The 21,509-nt window shown below is 46.8% G+C and overlaps 3 protein-coding genes across 4 annotated transcripts; 1 reads left to right on the top strand and 2 right to left on the bottom strand.

The window, feature by feature from the left end:
• Nucleotides 1–2,038: 2,038 nt before the first annotated feature.
• Nucleotides 2,039–5,305, bottom strand: bub1ba (BUB1 mitotic checkpoint serine/threonine kinase Ba). Its single transcript, XM_020624654.1, has 7 exons — nucleotides 4,996–5,305; nucleotides 4,441–4,535; nucleotides 3,476–3,628; nucleotides 2,844–2,977; nucleotides 2,598–2,751; nucleotides 2,387–2,502; nucleotides 2,039–2,247 (listed from the first exon to the last, which is right to left on the bottom strand). The coding sequence occupies exons 1-7, from the start codon at nucleotides 5,120–5,122 to the stop codon at nucleotides 2,118–2,120; spliced, it is 909 nt and encodes a 302-aa protein (XP_020480310.1). The 5' UTR covers nucleotides 5,123–5,305; the 3' UTR covers nucleotides 2,039–2,117.
• Nucleotides 5,306–5,550: 245 nt separating this feature from the next.
• Nucleotides 5,551–12,129, bottom strand: LOC109974470 (uncharacterized). The gene is made up of 12 exons (XM_020624672.1): nucleotides 12,028–12,129; nucleotides 9,939–9,993; nucleotides 9,671–9,822; nucleotides 9,352–9,533; nucleotides 8,936–9,054; nucleotides 8,760–8,854; nucleotides 8,020–8,244; nucleotides 7,403–7,547; nucleotides 7,320–7,330; nucleotides 6,822–6,916; nucleotides 5,857–6,009; nucleotides 5,551–5,649 (listed from the first exon to the last, which is right to left on the bottom strand). Exons 2-12 carry the CDS (start codon nucleotides 9,983–9,985, stop codon nucleotides 5,551–5,553), a joined length of 1,323 nt encoding a protein of 440 aa, XP_020480328.1. The 5' UTR covers nucleotides 9,986–9,993; nucleotides 12,028–12,129.
• A 631-nt stretch (nucleotides 12,130–12,760) lies between these two features.
• On the top strand, nucleotides 12,761–21,230 carry LOC109974449 (kunitz-type protease inhibitor 1-like). 2 transcript variants are annotated; one of them, XM_020624647.1, is made up of 10 exons: nucleotides 12,761–13,406; nucleotides 15,873–16,033; nucleotides 16,804–16,945; nucleotides 18,902–19,072; nucleotides 19,262–19,297; nucleotides 19,386–19,514; nucleotides 19,608–19,658; nucleotides 19,741–19,911; nucleotides 20,148–20,258; nucleotides 20,632–21,230. In XM_020624647.1, exons 1-10 carry the CDS (start codon nucleotides 13,001–13,003, stop codon nucleotides 20,811–20,813), a joined length of 1,560 nt encoding a protein of 519 aa, XP_020480303.1. In that variant the 5' UTR covers nucleotides 12,761–13,000; the 3' UTR covers nucleotides 20,814–21,230. The 2 variants fall into 2 exon arrangements, with proteins under 2 accessions (XP_020480303.1, XP_020480304.1); XM_020624648.1 differs by having other exon boundaries at nucleotides 12,763–13,406; nucleotides 20,148–20,228.
• The last annotated feature ends 279 nt before the right edge of the window (nucleotides 21,231–21,509 follow it).

The following is a 21,509-nucleotide window of genomic DNA, read 5'->3' as shown; positions in this document are numbered from 1 at the left end:
TGAAACAGTCAGTGACAGAACAGAATATTAAAGAAGTTCTGAACAGAGTTTGGTGTGTGATCAGTGTTTACAGCTGATGACTTGTCTCTTTAAAGGTCCAACTGCTGATTTAAGTACAAATGTTCAGAGTAAAAACCACATGACCTCATGTTAATGTTCCTCCCAGACTGGATGATGAGTCTATTCATACAGAGGCTAACGGCAGTTAACAGTTACATTTGTGGTGAATGTGGTCTGTGCTGCTTCAGTTAGCAGATAAACACACTGATGCTTTACTTAGTCATTAGAATTAGGATTTTTATTTTATAACACAGACTCTTTACAGGTAAATATGTATTAGCTGGAAATAATGTAAAGACATTTCTGATTAAGCCTGAAGTCAACACACACACACCTCCCCCAGAAACCTGTGATGAAACACAGGCTAAGCCTCTCTCCCTCTCAGTCACCTGCAGGCTGCAGCATGCCTCGCTCTCCCCTTGGGCAGGGAAAGAAAGCAACGACCAGACTCCATCACTTTGCCTTAAACTTTAGCTCACAGCATTGTCATCTAAATGTGACAGAGTTCAGGTTCAATCAGGTTTAACACATGAAATAACTAGAAGCTCAATGATTTACCTCAGTCCAGCCACATGAGTCACAGGACACATTGATACACCAACTTACTGTTTCATGTCACTTTGTTTTATGTGATCATGGTGCAAGGAATCATGGGTGCTTTGGACTTTTTATGTTTCTCATGCTGCAGTTTCACCAAATTCAATTAAAACCTTTTTTAATACCACAGACATTAATGTAGCTCCTGTTTCTTCATCATCAGCAACATTTGACAGGTATCAGTGAAACCATAAGAACTAGAATCAGTGGTGGAAGAAGTACTCTTTACTTCAGTAAAAGTAGTAATAGCAGTGTAAAAATACTCTGTTAAAAGTAAAAAGTCCTACATTCAACATTATACTTAAGTATAGGTAAAAAAGTCACAGCACCAACATATACTTGAAGTACCAGCAGTACCAGTACTCGTCCAGAAGAACGGCCCGTGTCCCAGTAACGTCTCTGATACTGGATCATAGTGACTAATTACTGTGTCCATCACTTTAATGCTGCAGCTGGTAAAGGTGGAGCTGATGGTAACTACCTTATATACTTATACTGGGAAGTACTTTCCATCCTGCTGGGTAGCTGGTGGATTTCCTACTGGGATCAATAGAGTCTGATGGTTCTACTGGGTTTGGTTTGATTCATCTGGTTCTGGACCTGAAGTTATCAGGTACATGTAGTGTAGTAAAAAGTACACGGTTGTAGGACATGGAAATAGTCAAGAGAAAGTACAGATACCTCAGAAGTGTACTTGAGTAAATGTGCTTAGCTACCTTCCACCACTGACTAGAATTGTCTACCAAGTGCCAGTATTTGATATTTACACCACTAATTCTTACACAACATCTAATATCAGTAATTGATTATAAATTGCAGCCTGGACGAGCAGCAGGAAATAAAAAATTAACCAATTCAAATGCGACAAACTTCCAGAACAAAATCCTGGAGTCACTTGGTGCAAAAGGCAGTAACATTTTATAACTAGCGTCACAGCCCAGGAGGTATTGGAACCCGTTCAGATTAACTGTGTCAGACTCTTTAACGCTGAGGAAAACAGGGCTTCATTAAAGACCTGCACAAACCCTGGCACACGCTCTCTTTTACTACACAGCCTCCTCAAGGTCCACTTACTGGTCTGGCTTTTCTGGAGCTTTGATCACATGGTCTTCTTCACCTAATTCTGTGCACCCCCAGGATTTCTTGTGCATTCAGAGCACCCTCTGCTGTTGAGCGATCAAACCTTCGACTAACATTAACTGTTCTCCCAAGGGAACCTGTCGTGACAGCCTGCTGTAGTTTCATTACAGCATTTACATTTCCATTGGTGGCTGAATCCCAGTTCTGGTTGAAGCTAATGGAGCAGACAAAAAAAATGCTATACATCATATTTTCCCTTTATTTATTTACATTTGAAAATACAAAGACAAACAAGCAAAAAGAAAAAACAATACTATGACACTTGTTTAAAATGTAGTTAACCAGATATAACAACACATATACATGAGGACAACCAGAGGCTAAACAGGTGTTTCAGGGTAAAGAGCCGACATCTGCTCCTTCAGCTCCGACAGGACGGTCAGAGACGAACGGTCGCCGGCGTTCAGCAGCGATCGGAAAAACCTCCTCCACATGTGGGAAAAGATGTAGCTGCAGAGACAGCGAGGGTGAACTTAAACCAGGTCTAATGTGTGCAACCAGTCAGGTTGAACTTATGACATAAACCTGTATTAACATGTGAAATAAGGCTGATTTAAATGTAAATGAATCCAGGATCACGTGTGAGTACCAGGGCTTGTTCCCACTGAACTGCTCTGCCGTCCAGCCCTCGTCGTCTTTCACCAGGACCATGCTGCTGTTGGTCAGGAGCAGATGGACAGTTTCGGCGATGCCCACCAGGTCCACCTGACAGGTAGAGACAGGGGGAGGAGTTAGTGTGAGTCCATCTCAGAGAAGGAGGAGGGGTGTGTACAGAGGAGACAGGTGTGGTGAGGTGGTACCAGGTGTGGCGGTGCAGTCGGCTCCAGGAGACCCAGACTGATGTAGGTCTGAGCTGAGCAGAGCTGCTGGACCGATGTGACATTCTGCTGGAGGTCCAGGTCCACCGAGGAGGACCAGTCCACGGGAAAGACGTAACCAGAGCCCAGGACACCTCTGTAAGAGCCAGAGTTGAGCAGCACAGTAGATTAAAGGCTTCGAACTGTTGAGCTCTACAGTAACTCTCCTGTCAGAGACTGCTGGTCTACCTGGAGAAACAGGTGAGAAGATCAGGCCGCAGCGCTGCATGCACGAGCCTGCAGGCGTGAAGCTGTGACACCAGCTGCAGCAGCCACACAGCTTCATGAGTCACTGACAGCTCTGGAGTCCCCTTTGTCAGCGCCTGGGACACACATACAGCACATACTGGTGTTTTACATTGTGTTGCCTTCTGGAACCTGACCCTGACTCTAACCTTAGGGGAGGCCCGTCTGTTTCCAACAAACAGCTCCAACACACTGTTCTGTTGCAGTGTGAGGAGCCGGCGGAGCACTCTGACCTGAGCAGAGACCAGAGACTCTACAGTGATGCTGTGTTAGAAACAGATGGCCTCCCATGTGTCCTGAGGAGGAAACCTGTCCCCCAGTGGAGGTCTACGGCCCAGAGCGATAAGCTGGACCAGAGTCTGGACTCGCTTTACAATGAGGACACCACATCCACTGGTGCTGCTGGTCTCTGCAGTGTCATCCTCAGTTTGTCTCTAATGCTCAAAATGCTTCTTTGCAACAGTATCAGTGTATTTATTTACTTTGCATTCTCAGTCCATGACCCCAGGTTTTCTGAGGCCGTCCCTCCTGCTGACTGGGAGGAAATGTCGGGACCTGAACAGGAAATGACTTACGGTGAACCTGTGCCCTGGCGGGGCGGTGTAGACGGTGATGCAGCCATCCAGGAACACGAAGCAGCTGAGCAGAGGAAGGCTGTCAGGAGTGGAGCAGTTCTTCTTCAGACGATTAAACTGATGGAAGTCCCAGGGAAGGGAGCAGCTGTCCACCTGCCACAGGTAAACACAGGAAACCACAGGGTCAGCGCTGGCCTGACAGTTTACCTTGGTGCTAATCAGACCCCTGCACCACATTCTATGTGCTGTATAACCATGTTTCACCTACAGTAAAGCACAGTCACTCCAGAAAGCTAATGAACAACTGCAGCTGATTAAGGTCAGATGTTACTAAAATGCCCATGAGCCTTTGCTGATGCTATGGAGAAGAAGCCAAACGAAGGCATGAATCAGAAGCTGGGCACACGTAACCTGCTGAATGCTTCCTCCTGTTTGAAGTGTGCAGCTCTTTGACTGGCTGCTTGTCAGTGAAAAGCACCTCGGGAGTCGTAGTTGGCCGCAGGTTACAGTCTCCTCGCCGCTACACACAGATCTGCTTCTGTTTCTCATCCCCTCGGTGACGTTCAGTCACATGACACGTGTACCTCAGTACGTCACATCTCAGGCCTTAATGCTGAGCTCTGATCTGTTTGTGTGGATGCTTCACAGCCATGTCTGAGAGTGAAACATCAGGTCTGAGTCACTGGGAGGGAGAAGCCTTCGTCTGTTTCTGCAGCACTCTGTCTTCTCAATGCGGCAGCTTTTCCAGCTCAGCCGCTCAGTTTCCAGGTTTGTTACGTGAAGAACCGGAGGACGGGCGCCCACCTAGTGAATCGATAAATGTCCTCCTCTAACAGCAGTGTTCGATCTGCTGGGACAGAGGTGTCTAGCTGAGTCTGAGGGTGGAGTTATCCTTTAAACTGGGAATCTCCTGAAATGTCCAGTGCACAAACACACACGTGTGACAGATACATGAGCAGGTTCACCTTGATGAGCACTTGGCCTTCATCTGAAGTCCCTCTATAAACAGAGAAACTTCCTCCATCATGGACCCTGGAGAACAGCAGGTACACCACGCCCCCTGGTGGACAGAAGGCAGAACCAATCACTAATCAATCACTTGCAGAGGAAAGCCCCTGGGTTATGGATATCTAAAGGAATATTCAGAGAATTCATCGATGTCTGAACAGTAGGATTTAATAAGTCTTGTGTGGAAGCAGAGGAAAGACCAGGAAGTTGCTGTTAAGCCAAGTTCTCATTGCCCCAAATCTGCACAGTGACAGCGAGAGTGAAAGACCACTAGCAGAATCACTGTGCCCACTTTTAGGGGAAATTGAACCACAGGTTCAAAGAAACCAAGGTGATCTAGGACTTTAAGTTGTAGTAGAATATTTTTCCAGTGTGGTACTGCTACTTTTACTTCAGTACAGAATCAGAGTACTTCTTCTATCTCTCTCACAGCGAACACTAATTAAAACTTTCACCTGCAGCTCTGCTGAAGAACACACACATGTACATGATCAAGTGTCCTGAGCTCGTACCCAGCTGCAGAACCCCGGATTCCTCCACAGCCGGGAGGGGGCGGGGGTCTGAATGGCAGGCAGGGGATGAAGTGACATCACAGGGTTCCAGCAGTCGCCGCCGCACATCTGGGTCACATGGATCCATAGCGCCCCCGACTGGCTCAGCAACAAGAAGGATGTTTTCTGAGGCTACAGGTGGAAACAAACCACCACATTTACACAGAGAAGTCCGGTGTCAGAGGCACGTGGAGCTGAAGATAAAGTCAGTGAGCTGCTGGTTTGAGGTACTTGTACTTTACTTGGGTACATCTAGTTTATGATCCTCTAGACGTCACTGCAGACAGAAACACTGTTGTTTTTACTCCGTGACATTTCTCTGACAGCTGCAGCTGCTTTGTAGATTCAGGTAAATATAATCAACTAACAAATTCGGCCACAGCCTTAGTTTTAAGTTAAGATTCTGTTTCCAACAAACAGCTCCAACACACTGTTCTGTTACAGTGTGAGGAGCCGGCGGAGCACTCTGACCTGAGCAGAGACCAGAGACCAGAGACTCTACAGTGATGCTGTGTGTTAGAAACAGATGGCCTCCCATGTGTCCTGAGGAGGAAACCTGTCCCCCAGTGGAGGTCTACGGCCCAGAGCGATAAGCTGGACCAGAGTCTGGACTCGCTTTACAATGAGGACACCACATCCACTGGTGCTGCTGGTCTCTGCAGTGTCATCCTCAGTTTGTCTCTAATGCTCAAAATGCTTCTTTGCAACAGTATCAGTGTATTTATTTACTTTGCATTCTCAGTCCATGACCCCAGGTTTTCTGAGGCCGTCCCTCCTGCTGACTGGGAGGAAATGTCGGGACCTGAACAGGAAATGACTTACGGTGAACCTGTGCCCTGGCGGGGCGGTGTAGACGGTGATGCAGCCATCCAGGAACACGAAGCAGCTGAGCAGAGGAAGGCTGTCAGGAGTGGAGCAGTTCTTCTTCAGACGATTAAACTGATGGAAGTCCCAGGGAAGGGAGCAGCTGTCCACCTGCCACAGGTAAACACAGGAAACCACAGGGTCAGCGCTGGCCTGACAGTTTACCTTGGTGCTAATCAGACCCCTGCACCACATTCTATGTGCTGTATAACCATGTTTCACCTACAGTAAAGCACAGTCACTCCAGAAAGCTAATGAACAACTGCAGCTGATTAAGGTCAGATGTTACTAAAATGCCCATGAGCCTTTGCTGATGCTATGGAGAAGAAGCCAAACGAAGGCATGAATCAGAAGCTGGGCACAAGTAACCTGCTGAATGCTTCCTCCTGTTTGAAGTGTGCAGCTCTTTGACTGGCTGCTTGTCAGTGAAAAGCACCTCGGGAGTCGTAGTTGGCCGCAGGTTACAGTCTCCTCGCCGCTACACACAGATCTGCTTCTGTTTCTCATCCCCTCGGTGACGTTCAGTCACATGACACGTGTACCTCAGTACGTCACATCTCAGGCCTTAATGCTGAGCTCTGATCTGTTTGTGTGGATGCTTCACAGCCATGTCTGAGAGTGAAACATCAGGTCTGAGTCACTGGGAGGGAGAAGCCTTCGTCTGTTTCTGCAGCACTCTGTCTTCTCAATGCGGCAGCTTTTCCAGCTCAGCCGCTCAGTTTCCAGGTTTGTTACGTGAAGAACCGGAGGACGGGCGCCCACCTAGTGAATCGATAAATGTCCTCCTCTAACAGCAGTGTTCGATCTGCTGGGACAGAGGTGTCTAGCTGAGTCTGAGGGTGGAGTTATCCTTTAAACTGGGAATCTCCTGAAATGTCCAGTGCACAAACACACACGTGTGACAGATACATGAGCAGGTTCACCTTGATGAGCACTTGGCCTTCATCTGAAGTCCCTCTATAAACAGAGAAACTTCCTCCATCATGGACCCTGGAGAACAGCAGGTACACCACGCCCCCTGGTGGACAGAAGGCAGAACCAATCACTAATCAATCACTTGCAGAGGAAAGCCCCTGGGTTATGGATATCTAAAGGAATATTCAGAGAATTCATCGATGTCTGAACAGTAGGATTTAATAAGTCTTGTGTGGAAGCAGAGGAAAGACCAGGAAGTTGCTGTTAAGCCAAGTTCTCATTGCCCCAAATCTGCACAGTGACAGCGAGAGTGAAAGACCACTAGCAGAATCACTGTGCCCACTTTTAGGGGAAATTGAACCACAGGTTCAAAGAAACCAAGGTGATCTAGGACTTTAAGTTGTAGTAGAATATTTTTCCAGTGTGGTACTGCTACTTTTACTTCAGTACAGAATCAGAGTACTTCTTCTATCTCTCTCACAGCGAACACTAATTAAAACTTTCACCTGCAGCTCTGCTGAAGAACACACACATGTACATGATCAAGTGTCCTGAGCTCGTACCCAGCTGCAGAACCCCGGATTCCTACACAGCCGGGAGGGGGCGGGGGTCTGAATGGCAGGCAGGGGATGAAGTGACATCACAGGGTTCCAGCAGTCGCCGCCGCACATCTGGGTCACATGGATCCATAGCGCCCCCGACTGGCTCAGCAACAAGAAGGATGTTTTCTGAGGCTACAGGTGGAAACAAACCACCACATTTACACAGAGAAGTCCGGTGTCAGAGGCACGTGGAGCTGAAGATAAAGTCAGTGAGCTGCTGGTTTGAGGTACTTGTACTTTACTTGGGTACATCTAGTTTATGATCCTCTAGACGTCACTGCAGACAGAAACACTGTTGTTTTTACTCCGTGACATTTCTCTGACAGCTGCAGCTGCTTTGTAGATTCAGGTAAATATAATCAACTAACAAATTCGGCCACAGCCTTAGTTTTAAGTTAAGATCAGTATTTTTATCCTCAGTGGAAATTCACAGCAGGCTATAAGGTAGCTAACGTCAGCTCCTCCTTTACCGGCGTTACACTGACAAACACAGTAACGCATCACTAAATATAATCCTACAACATGTGGTTTTATTCTGGTTAAGACTCTGTTTAATGAGTTACAGGATTTTCGACCTCGCTAAGAGAAACTCTACACCACTGACCAGGTGATGGAGCGTGGTCCTGGTCCCGGTGCTTCTGCTCTGCTTCCAGAAGACTACAGCTCCCAGAAGAGAGCCCTGGTAGCGAGGTCCAAGAGGCGGCCTCCACGCTGGTCTCCTGTATGGGACTCAGCTCCTTTGGGGCTTTGGACACTGACTGCTGAGGCATGAAGGAGGGCTGGGAGTGCACCAGAGACTGGAGGTCTTCAGAGGTCCCCCCATGATGGTCTGACAACAGGTAACACGTTCAGACATGAGCACAGTGACGGAGACAGTGCGGCCTGATAGCAACAGGCAGAGTTTAAATAAAGGGTTAATGATTGAGAGCATAACGTTTGATCTTATTTAATAGGAAAGTATAACAAGGCTGTAACATGACTTTTCTTGGCTCGGAGCAGAGAACAGCAGGATGACTGCAGCAGATGTCACCAGTCGGCTCATTTTTTGTACTTTGTCATTTTTTCCACATTAATGAAAACAATGTCACACACCGTTTTCTTAACTAGTCCATGTCTCTATTCAGATTCCACATCTCCTGGCTCTGCCTGTCTGGTAGGACGAGCTTGCCTGATAATGACATGACTTTTCTTGGCTAGGAGCTGAGAGCCACAGACAGGAAGTGTGGACACATGGACCAACACACTGTCGGTTGAAGTCTTTTTTATGGGATTTAAAGACAAGAAGAGAAGTGCAGAACAAGACCAGGAGTCAGGGTCTCACCTGGATGTGGATTAGAGACTCACCTGGTTGAGAACAATGGGCCTTCAGACAGAGTCCTCTCTCATCAGGGCAGAGGAAAACGTCGTCTAGCAGCTCTCTGGGAGACGATTCACCTTTTCTGTTTGACAAATCCAACACAGGCTGAGTTGATCGCAGCTTATTCACACAGGAACATCAGTGTGTAAGGCATGTTTATTACCCAGCAGGCCGTGTGGCAGTAGCAGGCTGGGACTGAGACTCGTCATTTATCTGTAAGGAAGCAGCAGCTGGAGATCTAGCAGAGTCACTGCTCTGAGAGGTGGAGGCTCCGTGAACTACCTGCAGGGAGAGCTGCAGTCAGACTTACAACCACACTCCATGTTTGTTTGTTCCTGATGCAGCTGGTGACTTTGTCTGAAAAGCAAACAGGCCTCACATTTCCCGATTAAGAAACCTGCCGCCCAGTGCAGCGTATTGTGCACAGCATACACAGACTGCAGCCTTTTCCTTTAGAGTACTTTGTGTTTCAGCTGCCCCCCTTCACTGGGTCCTTTATAGAAACTAAAACACCTCCCACGTCCAGATACATACTGACATCACCATCACTAAAATGGGATGCTCTCGTGTTCACTGTACCTGAGCCACACTGGGGTCAGTACTACTACTACTACTAGTACTACTAGTAGTAGTAGTAGCTGCATTAGCTGTGTCAGTCAAGACCTGGGGCTGTTCACTCTTCCTGAGCTGTAACAGTCTCTCCTTCTCCTGGACCTCCTGACACATCTGTGCATTGACCTTTATCAGATGATTCAGTCTCTCTGCAGGAAACAAACAATAATCAGTTGATCACCCCAAATATACAGTAAGATGAATAAAGAAATGATTAAATATCATGAATCTTCTGCCCTGAGTTTAGTCAACATATCAGTAAATGTCCTAAGGTCAGTGAACGCACCTGTCATCTCTTTCTTTTTCTGCTGCTGGTACCTTTCAGCTCGGAGCTCCTCGAAGCTGAACTCGATTGCTCCTCTCAGCAGCAGCTCCTTACAGTACTCGCTAATCTGATTGGACACGTCCTCCCTCTGAGAATCCATCTGATTGGCTGACCTGTCGCCGTCAGGGCGACACATGGAGGAGTCAGCTCCATATGAAATCAAGCTCTGTGATTCATCTTGGATGTGAAACACTGATCCAGTAAAAACACAGTGATGGTGAGAACTTACTGTTCGCAGACGGAGAACGCCACCTGCATCACCAGCCCCTCTGCCATGACTGTACCTGGATCAGATAGAACAATCAGAACTCACCTGTCAGTCTGAGCCAATCATCTGTAACCACAGGCCAGGTAGTTGTTCCCAGCTCACTCTCTAACACTAATTACAAATAGATATTAACTCCATTATTACCCGGAGCAGTTTCCTGATGCCAGATGATAAGATGGAGGCTTGAGGACCTGAGACTGCTCATAAAGGTAAAACAATTTCTTCTTTTTACTGATTTTGAAATAACAGTACATGTGTTCATTAGCTCCAGAAGTGATGCTTTGTGTGCTGGCATTTTATTATCCAGACTCCAAATGCTGCCGCTCGTCTTCTCACAGGTCCTCGACAATATGGACATATTACTGCGGTTCTGGCTTCACTTCACTGGCTCCCTGTTCACCAAAGGATTGATTCTAAATGACTGTTGTTTGTTTTTAAAGCTGTTTATTGGTCAGCTACATATCTCAAAGTTTCTTCACCTTCACACCTGAGGAAGCTTTTAAAGGGTCTGAGAACTAGACTTACATCTTGGGGCGACAGGGCGTTCACAGTGGACCCCAGATTATGGAGGCGTCTTCTTTATACTACACCGGCTCCGAATGTGGCCACCTGCTGCACGCTACCAAAAACCCATCTGTTCGCTAGGTGTTCGACAGCGGTCCTGAATAAAGTTTTATTTTTTTATATTATTCTCTTTATTCTTTTATATTACTGTGTTGTTGTATTTTTTCTCATGCCCACTTTATTTTTTTCTTGCATGTTTTATTATTGATTTTATGTTTGTGAAGATTCCTTTGTTTGATGATAAATGACTTGAATAATTAGCCAGTGATCAATGAACTGGTGTTAATCTCCCCAGTTGACAGCAGGTTATTAAGTACAAGTGACCTGATTTAACCGGTTAACTTTCCACAGAACAATGAGGTGAGAGTTATTTAATGTTGACAGAGGAAGGCTGATTGTTTCAGGGTTCTCTGATCAAGAAACTACCAACCTGTGTGTGTGTGTGTGTGTGTGTGTGTGTACAACAGACCAACTTCCAGATGTGGCAAACCTGCTCATGGCAACATTAAATCCAGCTTGATAACAGCCACAGAGGTAACTGTGAGAATAACTGATACAGTTCTACAGAGGAATCATCCAGTCTGTTCTCTGCACCTCCATCACTGTCTGGTTTGGCTCAGCAACCAAACAGGACAAGTACAGACTTCAGAGGACAGTCAGGACTGTAGGAAAGGTCACTGGTGTGACCCTGCCCTCCATGGAGGACCTGTACACCTCACGGGTCAAAAGGAGGGCGGAGAGGATCACTGCAGACCCCTCACACCCTGGACACAATCTGTTTGAACTCCTCCCCTCTGGACGGCGTTACAGGTCACTGTGCACCAAGACAACCAGGGACAGGGACAGTTTCTTCCCCCAGGCTGTCGCTCTGATGAACACTTAACCCACGACAGTATGATTGGACAATAACCTTCAGTGCAATACCTGTAAATATACCTCGTACATATTATAGAGACTCGTACAGGTCTCTAGTTCTGAAGTATCTGTTTTATCCCTGTTGTTCTGTTTATACTGCTTATTTTACACTGTTTGTTGATGTTAATACTGTTTATCTTGTTATATTACAGCCTTATGTTGGTTTACTGTTTACTTATCCCTTGCATGGGGACATGTACATGCACATTTAGAGCCGATGTACCAGAGTCAGATTCCTCCTGTGTCCAAACATCTGGCCAATAAAGCTGATTCTGATTCTGAACTGAAGGATCAACACCAAAGCTGGTTTTATTGAAACAACAGTTTCTGGGTTGTTAGATCTGATCCGGGTTGAAATTATGTCCTATTTATTCTCGCAGTTGTCTTGATGTAGTTTGAAACAACATCTGGCGACACAAGTTTACTGCTAAACACCCATGTTGTGAATTGGATGTGGCGGTACTGGGTAGCGCTTCTTACGTCATCACCCGAACTACGAGCTTAGCTAGTCAGATACTCATGTTCACCGCTTCATAAACACATCATGTCATAAAGTTGGTTACTTTCTTACCTTGTAGAGCAACAAATCTTTCAAGTCAAAACTCAAATCAAACCGCTATCAACGTCCACTCCAGTTTTTGGCTCTGATTGGACGAAATGACCCATGCATCATTTCCGCCCTGACCTCAGTGTTGTGTAGTGCCCACTCCGCCCCCACAGGTGGGAGTGTGCACTGCACCCTGAGACCGTGAAAACCGTGATTATAGCCTGAAAACCTCAGAGGAGGCTCAGTCATGTTTGTGCCGTCTACTGTATAAATGGCAGTTTATTCTACACACACAGTTTGATAGCAGCTTCTCTTGTAACAGCATTCAGGAAGACACACGAGCACGTTTGACAAAGCTGAAAAAAGATACACACTTGTATCAAATCAATGAAAATGTACACTCACCAGCCACTTCATTAGTTACACCTGTACAACTGTATGCAATTCATTCTGTTTTAATAAGCTTCCTTTCATTTCTACATAATGTTTGTGTGTTACTGGTGGCAGCAGTAGAAGTAGTATAGAAACTTCTTTCTGTAGCTGACAGCAGGTTTGAACATGATGCAATGATGCTCAGATTAGCAAATAATTAAAATAAACAAGTTTAAGATCAAACCAACTCCTTAAAGTTTAAGAAACGACTTTTTGCCTGGCGACATTAGATTCAATCCAGATGTGAGCGTCCTTCTGTCTCGGACCTCCGAGCCGATTATTCCCACACCCGCAGGAGGGTGTGGCCACACCTGGATGACGTCAGCGCCGCTTCGGTCTAATAGGAGTGTCGAGTTTCCTTTCCTGTGTGAGAGCAGGTGAGACACACCTAAGCGATACACAGCAGAGTTTACACCGACCAGTTAGTCGGTTTAACGATTTAAGGTTGAAACTACTGACAGAGGAGAAACCGCTTCACCTGGACCCGTCCGAGCGGAGCGGCGAGACGCGTCAGGAGGCGGTGAACTCTTTCCTGTCGCTACTTTTACCCCGACTGCAGCTGAAAATGCGTACATCATCCTCTTCCTCCCTCACGCCGTCTCTGCTCCTCTTCCTCCTTCTCCTGCGGCCCAATGGCGCAGCAGGCTGCAGCGACACATTCACCTCCGGTCAGGGCGACTTCGTGGTGGACGAGCAGGGCTCGGTGAAGGACGGAGCGATGCTGCTGGACGCAGCGTACGTAGGATCCGAGGCGGACTGCAAGCTCCGGTGCTGTGCGGACCCGCGCTGTAACCTGGCGCTGCTGGGGCCGCGCGGCACCGGAGCAGGAGGTGCGGAAAACCGGACCTGCGACCTGTTCAACTGCCTCTACAGACAGCAGTTCGTGTGCAGGTTCGCTAACCAGGATGACTACCTGAGCTACATCAGAAAGCCCGTTTTCCACAAATACCTGGGGGAACCGCAGGGATCAGGTGAGTCCGCACGAGTCTTACACTGTCCGTGTGGGAGAGAGGGGGGGGTTCGAACACCTTTTGTTTGAGCATCACTAATTCAGCGCCGTTCGTGCTAGATCTGTCAAACTTTGATGCATAGTACCCACATTTGTCTACAACAAATAAAACTCACTGACCAGTCCACAATCTCAGACTATGTGAGTTGATGTCAAATATGAAGCATTGTGCTGTTACAACCTGCCCCACTACTGGGGTGAGTTGACACCAGCTGGGGGTGGATGTAACAACAAGACTTAAATATCTGAAATAATATCCACTTTATGCAAGAACCTTATTAAATGATAATAAGAATAAGTTATGAATAAAGTGAACAATTGAATGGGATAAAAACACTTTAGGTGAGGTTTAGGCATATAGTGGTCGGGGGAAGGTTGGGGTAAGTCTAATGAATACAAGTCAGTGTAAAGACCTGCAAAGTGACAAATACAATGGTGTGTGAGGGTGGGGTGGGCTGCGTTTCACAATATGCATGTGTAACAGGTTCAGTCACTGTCACAGATGTAGACGCTGCCCCTGGGGGCCAGGGTTGGTTGGTCCTGTACTGATAGAGTATTGACTGCACACACACGTCTTTTGGTCTTGAGTTTGCAAAGTGTTCAATCACAAGATGAAGAGCTTCTCATCGTCAGACGTGTCAGAATGTCTTGGCCACTGGGCTTCAGGGGATAAGGGCATGGTCGTATGGAGATGCACTGTGACAACCAATTTTAATAGCTAACAGTTTAGCATGTGGCTTTGACATTAGCATGAATGGGAAGCATCAATTAAACTCGAGAAACTGCTGCTTTAGGATATACAAGTTAAACCATTCACAGTGGCGGTGTTTGAGCTGACCCGGTGTTTCAACCCTCCCCGCTCTCACCTACATCAAATCACTTTCAGAAGTATTATAAGCTCCATACTGGAGCATCACAGAAGCAGTATTAAAGTGAGACCTGTCCATATACAGGAATGTCTTTAAAAGTATTTTAACATTCCTATATTAATGTCTTTTAATATTTAGGCTATTTATTGTTTACTTAAGAAAGAAATGCACATAGTTTTACTTGTTGCCTACAAACCACATCCAGAGTCGCATTCTGGTGTGTTACTTGGCAAATGAAGCTGATTCTGATTATATTTGTTTAACACTGCTTCAATGTGCTTTTGTGAGAAAGGGCAGAAACACAGTGACGGTTTCTACCAGGACAACTGAACATGTATCACAGGGTAAAGGTGATAAAAGATCACTGGAGCTTCACTGTTGGCTCAGTGGGAGAAGATGATAGATGTGCTTCCTTTTGCTCACAGTAGTTGACAACAGCCTGGGTGGATGTGAATCATTAGGCTCAGGTTTGTAAGAACCAGCTCGTAGCTGCAGAAGCTGCCTGAGGATCCTGCTGTGTTTAAGTTCCCTTCAGTGTCACAGTGGTCCGGTGACACTCGTCTGTACATCCGTGGGTGCACTGCACCCAGGAGCTGCTCATTCTGCAGCTGGCGATGGGGACACTGTGATGACGTGAACAGATACAGGCTCAAGTTGTAGCTCGCAGCACACTAATGAAGTTCTGTAGCATCAAATCCAAATCTTTCAGTTTGTTGTAGTGCAGCAACAGAACCTTCAGCGGTTGTGTAGCAAAATATAGCATTTAATCACATTAATACAGTGTTAATGTTGCTGTAGGTAGCAGCGAGCAGACGGTCTGGCCCTGCAGTACCAGACTTGCCCGTGGACGCTGTGCTGAGCTGAAGTCAGTCTTGTAAAATTGGAGTCCAGGACTCATGACTCGACTTGGACTTCAACACTGACTCAGACTCATTGACTGCCTTCAGACTCAGAAGATGGAAACTCAGACTTTTTTGTAATAATTTGCCCTAAGATATTAAAACCCGTTCGCCTGCAACGTTATGTCTTTGAAGCGTGCACTCTGCTGGCCGGCTAATGATTATATGTACCAAACCACTGAGTAATATAGTGATTCAGTACATTGTTGGAAAGTCTGTGACCTAAACTGACGAGAGCTGTGTGGGTTGTCTTTAAGGACTCAGGCAGTGGGAACTGGACTCGGGCTTGAGCTTCAGTGACTCCACTAAAACCCCGGCTGAAGGCTTTCAGCACAGACTCTCTCCCTGATCGGTGACGTTCATTGACCCTGTCCTCGCTCGCTGTGCTCCTCACTGGGGCCTGTGCTGCGCTGCACACATCACAGTAGAATTCAGTCTGTATCAGTCTCTACTGTTTTGCTGCCGATGTCCTGAGCGTTAACAGCAGGTGACCTGGGTGTTGCACTGCTACACCTTCAAGTCCTCAGCAGTGAAACATGAGCTGAGGTCATGTGACTGACTTGACCCAACAAAAGTATTTGTTCTAAAAACCGGTGATGTGAGCTCTTGTCCCAGTGTGGATGTAAACAGCGTCAAACTGTGATGTCACTGTGTCTCCAGGTCAGAAGGCTTCGGTCATCGCCAACGCAGGTCCTGATGTCGTCGTTCAGCCTGGAGAGATGGTGCTGTTGAATGGCATTGAGAGCCTGGCACTGGGCAACACCCGCATCACAGACTACGTCTGGAGTCAGCAGAGCGGAAGCGAAGATGTAGAAATGGAGGTAAAACTGCTGGGTCTCGGGGGCGGGGCTTAACAGGTAGCATTAACCAATGGAGCGAATCCCTTGGAGAGAAACAGGGAGTCTGACTCGGAACAAATTCACTGAATGTTTCTTGTTCTTGTATATTCAGTGACGCACCATCCATTGTACCGAGACAAGGCTGCTTTATATAGTGCACGTCCTACACAGAGGCAGGGCGCAACAGTAACAGCATTAAAACCACAGTAAAGCCCATTAAGAGAAGTGAAGATAAAGCATCGTTAAAATGAGATAAAATACTTAAAATGAAAATAAGAACAAAGAAAACACAAGGTCTGAAACAGAAATTTAGCCGTTGTGGTGCAGAAAAGGCACCAGAACCAGCAGAGATTCCAGTTAACACTTGAAAGCGGCAGAGTCGGGGGCCATCGAAGGTCACCGGGAAGCTGGTTCCACCTGTGTGCAGCATAGCAGCTGAAAGCAGCTTCGCCCTGTTTGGGTCTGAGCCCAGGTTCTACCAGCTGCCTGCTTCCTGAGAATCTCTGGGTTTGGATTCTTCCAGGAGATCAGACGTGTTTTGGCCCCATGATTTATAAACTAGCAGAAGCATTTTGAAATTGACTGTGTAGGTGACTGGCAGCCAGTGTTAGGATTTAAGAACAGAAGCGATGTGCTCAGTTCTTCTGGTTCTGGTACCAGACTCCATTCAAACATCTTCTAAGTTGCTTCAGATACAACATGCTGCTGAATAACATGTTGAACACAGTGGTTTTCTGACTGTGACTCTGCAGCCGACCGAGCTGCGTGACCAGGTGAAGCTCTCCAACCTGCTGCCGGGCTCCTACGTCTTCAAGCTGAAGGTGTCCAACTCCAAAAAGCAATCAGACGAAACCAGTGTCACCGTTCTCGTCCTCAGCCCGGAGCTGTCCAGCCGTGAGTACTCATGGGAAATGACTGTAGTTAAATTACCAGGAGGTTGTTTGTTCCACTGCGACTGTAATGACTTTTCATTCTTGGTTTAAATCCACTGTTGGTAAATGTCAGAAGTAGGTACGAAATGAATCTGAATATGCATCTGTTGGTGTTGGCTGTAGTAAGCACCGCATGTCCAAAAGTATGTGGACACATCCTGTAATCCTTTATCTCTAACATGTGTTCATGATGGCACAAAATCAGTTTGACAGTCATAAAAAATGTGTCACTCTGAAGAGACCAGTAAATAAGTCACAGGGTGTCTGAGAGGAGCTCAGGAGCTAAACCTGAGTTTCCTGTGGGTTAGGGTTAACTCTGATTGTTGTCCACAGCCTCCAACAGGAACCTTTGATCTGGGATTAGTGGGGCTGACGGAGACACTGTGGCAACACACCAGTCAGTAACACAACAAATCTGTAGTACGACATTACAAAGAATCAGAGCTTGCATGAACATGAAGAGGTGTGTATGAGAGACAAGTGTGTGTCCAGGTGTTGGGGTGCTCCTGCAGATATGGAAAAGTACTTAAAAGCCTTCAGTGTTTAAGGAACACGGGTCAGATGTCACACAGTCTGAAGACCTTGAGTCTGGAAAGTAAAATCATCTGTGGGTGTGGAGAAAGATTGAGCTGCTCCTCATCTCTGCTGCAGGACATGTTAGCTACTACTAGCACATCACACCACAGGTGTATTGTGGGTACGCAGGTTTGGACCAGGAAAAAGGATAAAAGTCGAGGCTCCCTCTGGTTCACCCTGAGTCTGCTGCAGTAATGCGGAGGACTCACTAAACCAGATGGAGTTCAGTTCTGAACCTGCTGTTGTCTCCTCCTCTCAGATTTAAAGCTTCTGCCCCTGAGAACCGAGAGCAGCCTCGGCTGCAGCCGGCTGGGCGTTCGGTCTTGTTGTCAGTGGGCGGCTACAGACAGACATGTTACAAAGTCTGGCCATTAATGTACCATAAAGTGAAGAGCAGGTGAACTGGGCTGTTTGTTTTAGAGCAGCTGCCTCTGGAACAGTTTAGTGATTGGTTGAATTTGTGGGCCTGTTGCTCAGTGTTGTAAGTCGTTGTGTTTTGACCCTGATGAGCCACTCCTTGACTCAAACTGGTCAGACTGGAATACCTGACACGCAAACAGTGTCAACAGAGCGGCACTCCCTTTACTGCTCCGTGACACACACACGCCCGTGCTGGGGGTTAATCTTTAAATTCATGACACAGAGAAATGTCAGTATTGACGGTAACCCCCCCTGTTTCCTCTGTGTATTGCATTATGGGTAATTTCATCTCAATAGTGTCAGTCCCCAGCACATTTTACAGGCAGTACTGTACATACAAACACAGACTTCACGTCAGTGTGGCCACTATATTCACACAAAGCATCTTAACACTTTATATAATAATAGTAATGTACAGATGAAAGTACACACTAGTAAATATAGTTCACATTCACATGCCAATAAAAATAAAACTGACACTTTAGGGACTTGTGCTACACACTGAGTACTTTAGATATCTCGTGTACTTGGCTGTTAACACTCAAAAACAGGAGCGTTATGTGAACATGAGGGGGTTTTGTTTTGCGTATTTTTACTTTTACTGAAATAAACAATGTAAAAACTTCTTTCACCAGTGTTTTCACAAACATTCTCAACTCAAGGCCTCTTACTAACTTCTCCAAGCTTTCAACTGCATCACATGATCTTCAGTGAGACAGTTTTTTCAGTTGTCATGGAGATGGATCTGTTTGTCAGAGGATGAAGACCATGTGATGTGACTGAAAGTTACTAAGAGACCTTGAGCTGAGATCCTTTTGTCAGATGTTTAAATTGTTGGTCTTTTGGCATATTCCCACTTTTGTTATAAATAACGAGCCCGTGAAACTTGCTCAACAATGTGACCACACTGTTTGTGTCTTAGTGTACTGTCTGGCTCCGGTGAAGGTCGGTCCATGTCGCGCCGCGTTTCCTCGCTGGCGTTACAACGCTGCAACGGGCAGCTGCGAGAGCTTCATCTTTGGAGGCTGCAAGCCAAACTACAATAACTACCTGAGCCAGGAGGAGTGTGAGTTGGCCTGCAGGGGTGTCACAGGTAACTGCTGCACCTGAGAGTGCATGCAATACACACAGTAGGCACATAGTAATACACCTCACCCAGCACGCGCAATATACGTAGCTTTAATCTGTTAAAATAATACTACTAATGCATCATACAGTAAGTAGTACTGTAACAGATAATACTACATTTTCTGTACTACTGTCTTCTGTTTTCTGTCCACAGCAACAACAGTCAGGGGTGCCGCTCTGCCCTCGGCCGGTCAGTCCCATAATGCATCTCTTCATGTCAGCTCTGCACCATGATGTGAAAGATAAGTAACTGTGTGTGTCTGTGTGTGCACGCTCAGCTGTGTGCGGGTCGGCGTGTCAGACTGATCAGTGGATGTGCAACGGCACCTGTTGCCTGGACAGAAGTCTGGAGTGTGACGGCGTGGGGCACTGCAGCGATGGATCAGACGAGGAATCATGCATCAGATGTAACACACACACAGTAAACCCTAATCAGCCACACCTGACCTCTGACTTTTCAGACTGAACACACACTCAGTGATCTTCCTCCTCTTCCTCAGTGAATCAGACCTTCTCCCGCCTGCTGAGTCTCGACGTGAACCATAGAATAGGTCAGTTTGTTGACTGTCTCTGAGCAACACCTACCGCTTGAAGCTAACAAGCTACATGCTAATAATCATTACCCCCCCCCAGCTCAGTGCACGGAATCCCCCCGCACCGGGCCATGTCGTGCGAGTCACACCCGCTGGTATTACGACCCTCTGAACAAGAAGTGCCACCGCTTCACCTACGGTGGCTGTGATGGAAACCAGAACAACTTTGAGAAGGAAGACAGGTGCAGAACAGAGTGCGACGGAGTAACAGGTACAGGCTACTCATCTACTAACACAGCAGAGTACCATGTTGTAGTACTGTGTACGCACAGAGCACCACAGCTGCAGCAGTATCTGTGACGGAGTGACCAGTACACATGACCCACTGTGTAACATGAGACAGTACCATGTACTGCAGCGTAGTACCGCACTGTCCATTCAGCTTCATCTAGTCGCCTTGTTTGTCCAGATCTGTTTGGCACCGTGTGTCTCCCTGTGTTTCTGCAGAGCACAACGTGTTCTCTAAAGGGATGTTTGAACGATTCGAGAAGGTTGATCGCAGCGACGACGACGACGACAGTGGCTCAGGTCAGAAAATGTCCTTCACCTCTGATTCAGGTATTTTCCACAGTTTAAACATCAAACGGACATTTTCTCACGGGGCGGTGCCTTTGTTCTGACCAAGTCAAGTGGGCGTGTCCTCTCAGTGTAGCAGTACCAGTGCTACTACAGTAGTGGTACATGAGTACAGAGAGCAGAGTTGTGAAGTGGGAGGAGATATTTCAGAGGCTCATGGGTATTGTAGTGTTAGGCGTCAGCCAACATGATGGACACCAGGGGAGTGAGAGGGCAGCTCTCAGACTGGATCTGTGGATGTGAAAGATCTGTAGCGTGTAAAAGATTCTGCAAAAGCAACTTATAAAACACGAACATGTTGTCAAGGCTACAGTGTGTCAGCTGACAGGAAGTGACCTAACTGTCTCCTCCTCAGGCTCCATAGCGCTGGCTGTGATTCTGACGGTGGCCATCTTGGCTCTGCTGGCCATCCTCACCTACTGCTTCCTGAAGGCCAGGAGACAACGCACCCATAGGCCTGTCACCACAGGCACCGCCCAAGTGCCGCTGTCAGAGCAGGAAACGCTCGTTTACAACAGCACCACCAAACCTGTGTGATGCCATCACCTGTTTGACATGTTGGTTCATTTTCTTCTGTGTATCAGTAGGAACCAGACAGTATTGTACTGGAACCTGCTTTGTCCAGTTAAGTTCCTAGTCAGTGGACGGAGGGTCAGGGAGTGTCAGAACCTGGACCGGACTTTGGACTGGAGCTAATAAGCTTCTATGTCTCTGTGAAACTTGCTTGGATCTGTTAGTGTGTCAGGTTTCTGTCATTTTATCTTTAACATATTTATGATTTCCGTAGGGGTATCGGGCTTGTTTTAATTCAGAGTTAACATTTTTTTGATTGTAAATGTGAAGTTTAATGTTGATTTAATAGCCTCAGGGCCATGTCTGCTCTCATCATGTTTTTATAGTTTTTTTTTATGATGAACTTGTCAATAAAGCCACGTGGGAACAGTAAACACACGACACCTTCTCTGGTTTTCGAGTCTATTGAGTGTTTATCAAAAAATAGAAATGCTGAATGTAAAAGCGACAAAACATCTCATCACAAGGTCCAGCGTGTTACTTTGTATTTCGTCCACCTGATGACGTCTAAACTGTCTCCATGGCGACCCAGGAAGCCCCTGAACTGTCACCCCCTCTCTTGGAGGAGCTGTCTCCTCAGGGTCTGGGAGCCAAATGGTGCAGCTCTGCCCTGTAGCCAGGGAGTGACGTGAGCAGCCTAGCACTAGACTCAGCAGGGAA

Source organism: Monopterus albus, unplaced genomic scaffold (genome assembly GCF_001952655.1).
Source record: "Monopterus albus unplaced genomic scaffold, M_albus_1.0 scaffold334.1, whole genome shotgun sequence".
Taxonomy (NCBI): domain Eukaryota; kingdom Metazoa; phylum Chordata; class Actinopteri; order Synbranchiformes; family Synbranchidae; genus Monopterus; species Monopterus albus.
The sequence above is the reverse complement of the archived record's forward strand: the minus strand, read 5'-3'. Positions and strand labels throughout refer to the sequence as shown.

Coding starts and splice junctions, on each gene's coding strand:
- bub1ba (XM_020624654.1), bottom strand. CDS start 5,122: ATGGATCCATGTGACCCAGATGTGCGGCGGCGACTGCTGGAACCCTGT. Junction 2,503..2,597: donor CGACTGCACCGCCACACCTG/GTACCACCTCAC, acceptor TCTACCTGTCAG/GTGGACCTGGTGGGCATCGC. Junction 2,248..2,386: donor TTCAGTGGGAACAAGCCCTG/GTACTCACACGT, acceptor CTGTCTCTGCAG/CTACATCTTTTCCCACATGT.
- LOC109974470 (XM_020624672.1), bottom strand. CDS start 9,985: ATGGCAGAGGGGCTGGTGATGCAGGTGGCGTTCTCCGTCTGCGAACA. Junction 8,855..8,935: donor ACTGCCACACGGCCTGCTGG/GTAATAAACATG, acceptor TTTGTCAAACAG/AAAAGGTGAATCGTCTCCCA. Junction 7,548..8,019: donor GGACCACGCTCCATCACCTG/GTCAGTGGTGTA, acceptor TTCCACCTGTAG/CCTCAGAAAACATCCTTCTT.
- LOC109974449 (XM_020624647.1), top strand. CDS start 13,001: ATGCGTACATCATCCTCTTCCTCCCTCACGCCGTCTCTGCTCCTCTTC. Junction 16,946..18,901: donor CAGCCCGGAGCTGTCCAGCC/GTGAGTACTCAT, acceptor TTTGTGTCTTAG/TGTACTGTCTGGCTCCGGTG. Junction 19,073..19,261: donor GGCCTGCAGGGGTGTCACAG/GTAACTGCTGCA, acceptor TTCTGTCCACAG/CAACAACAGTCAGGGGTGCC.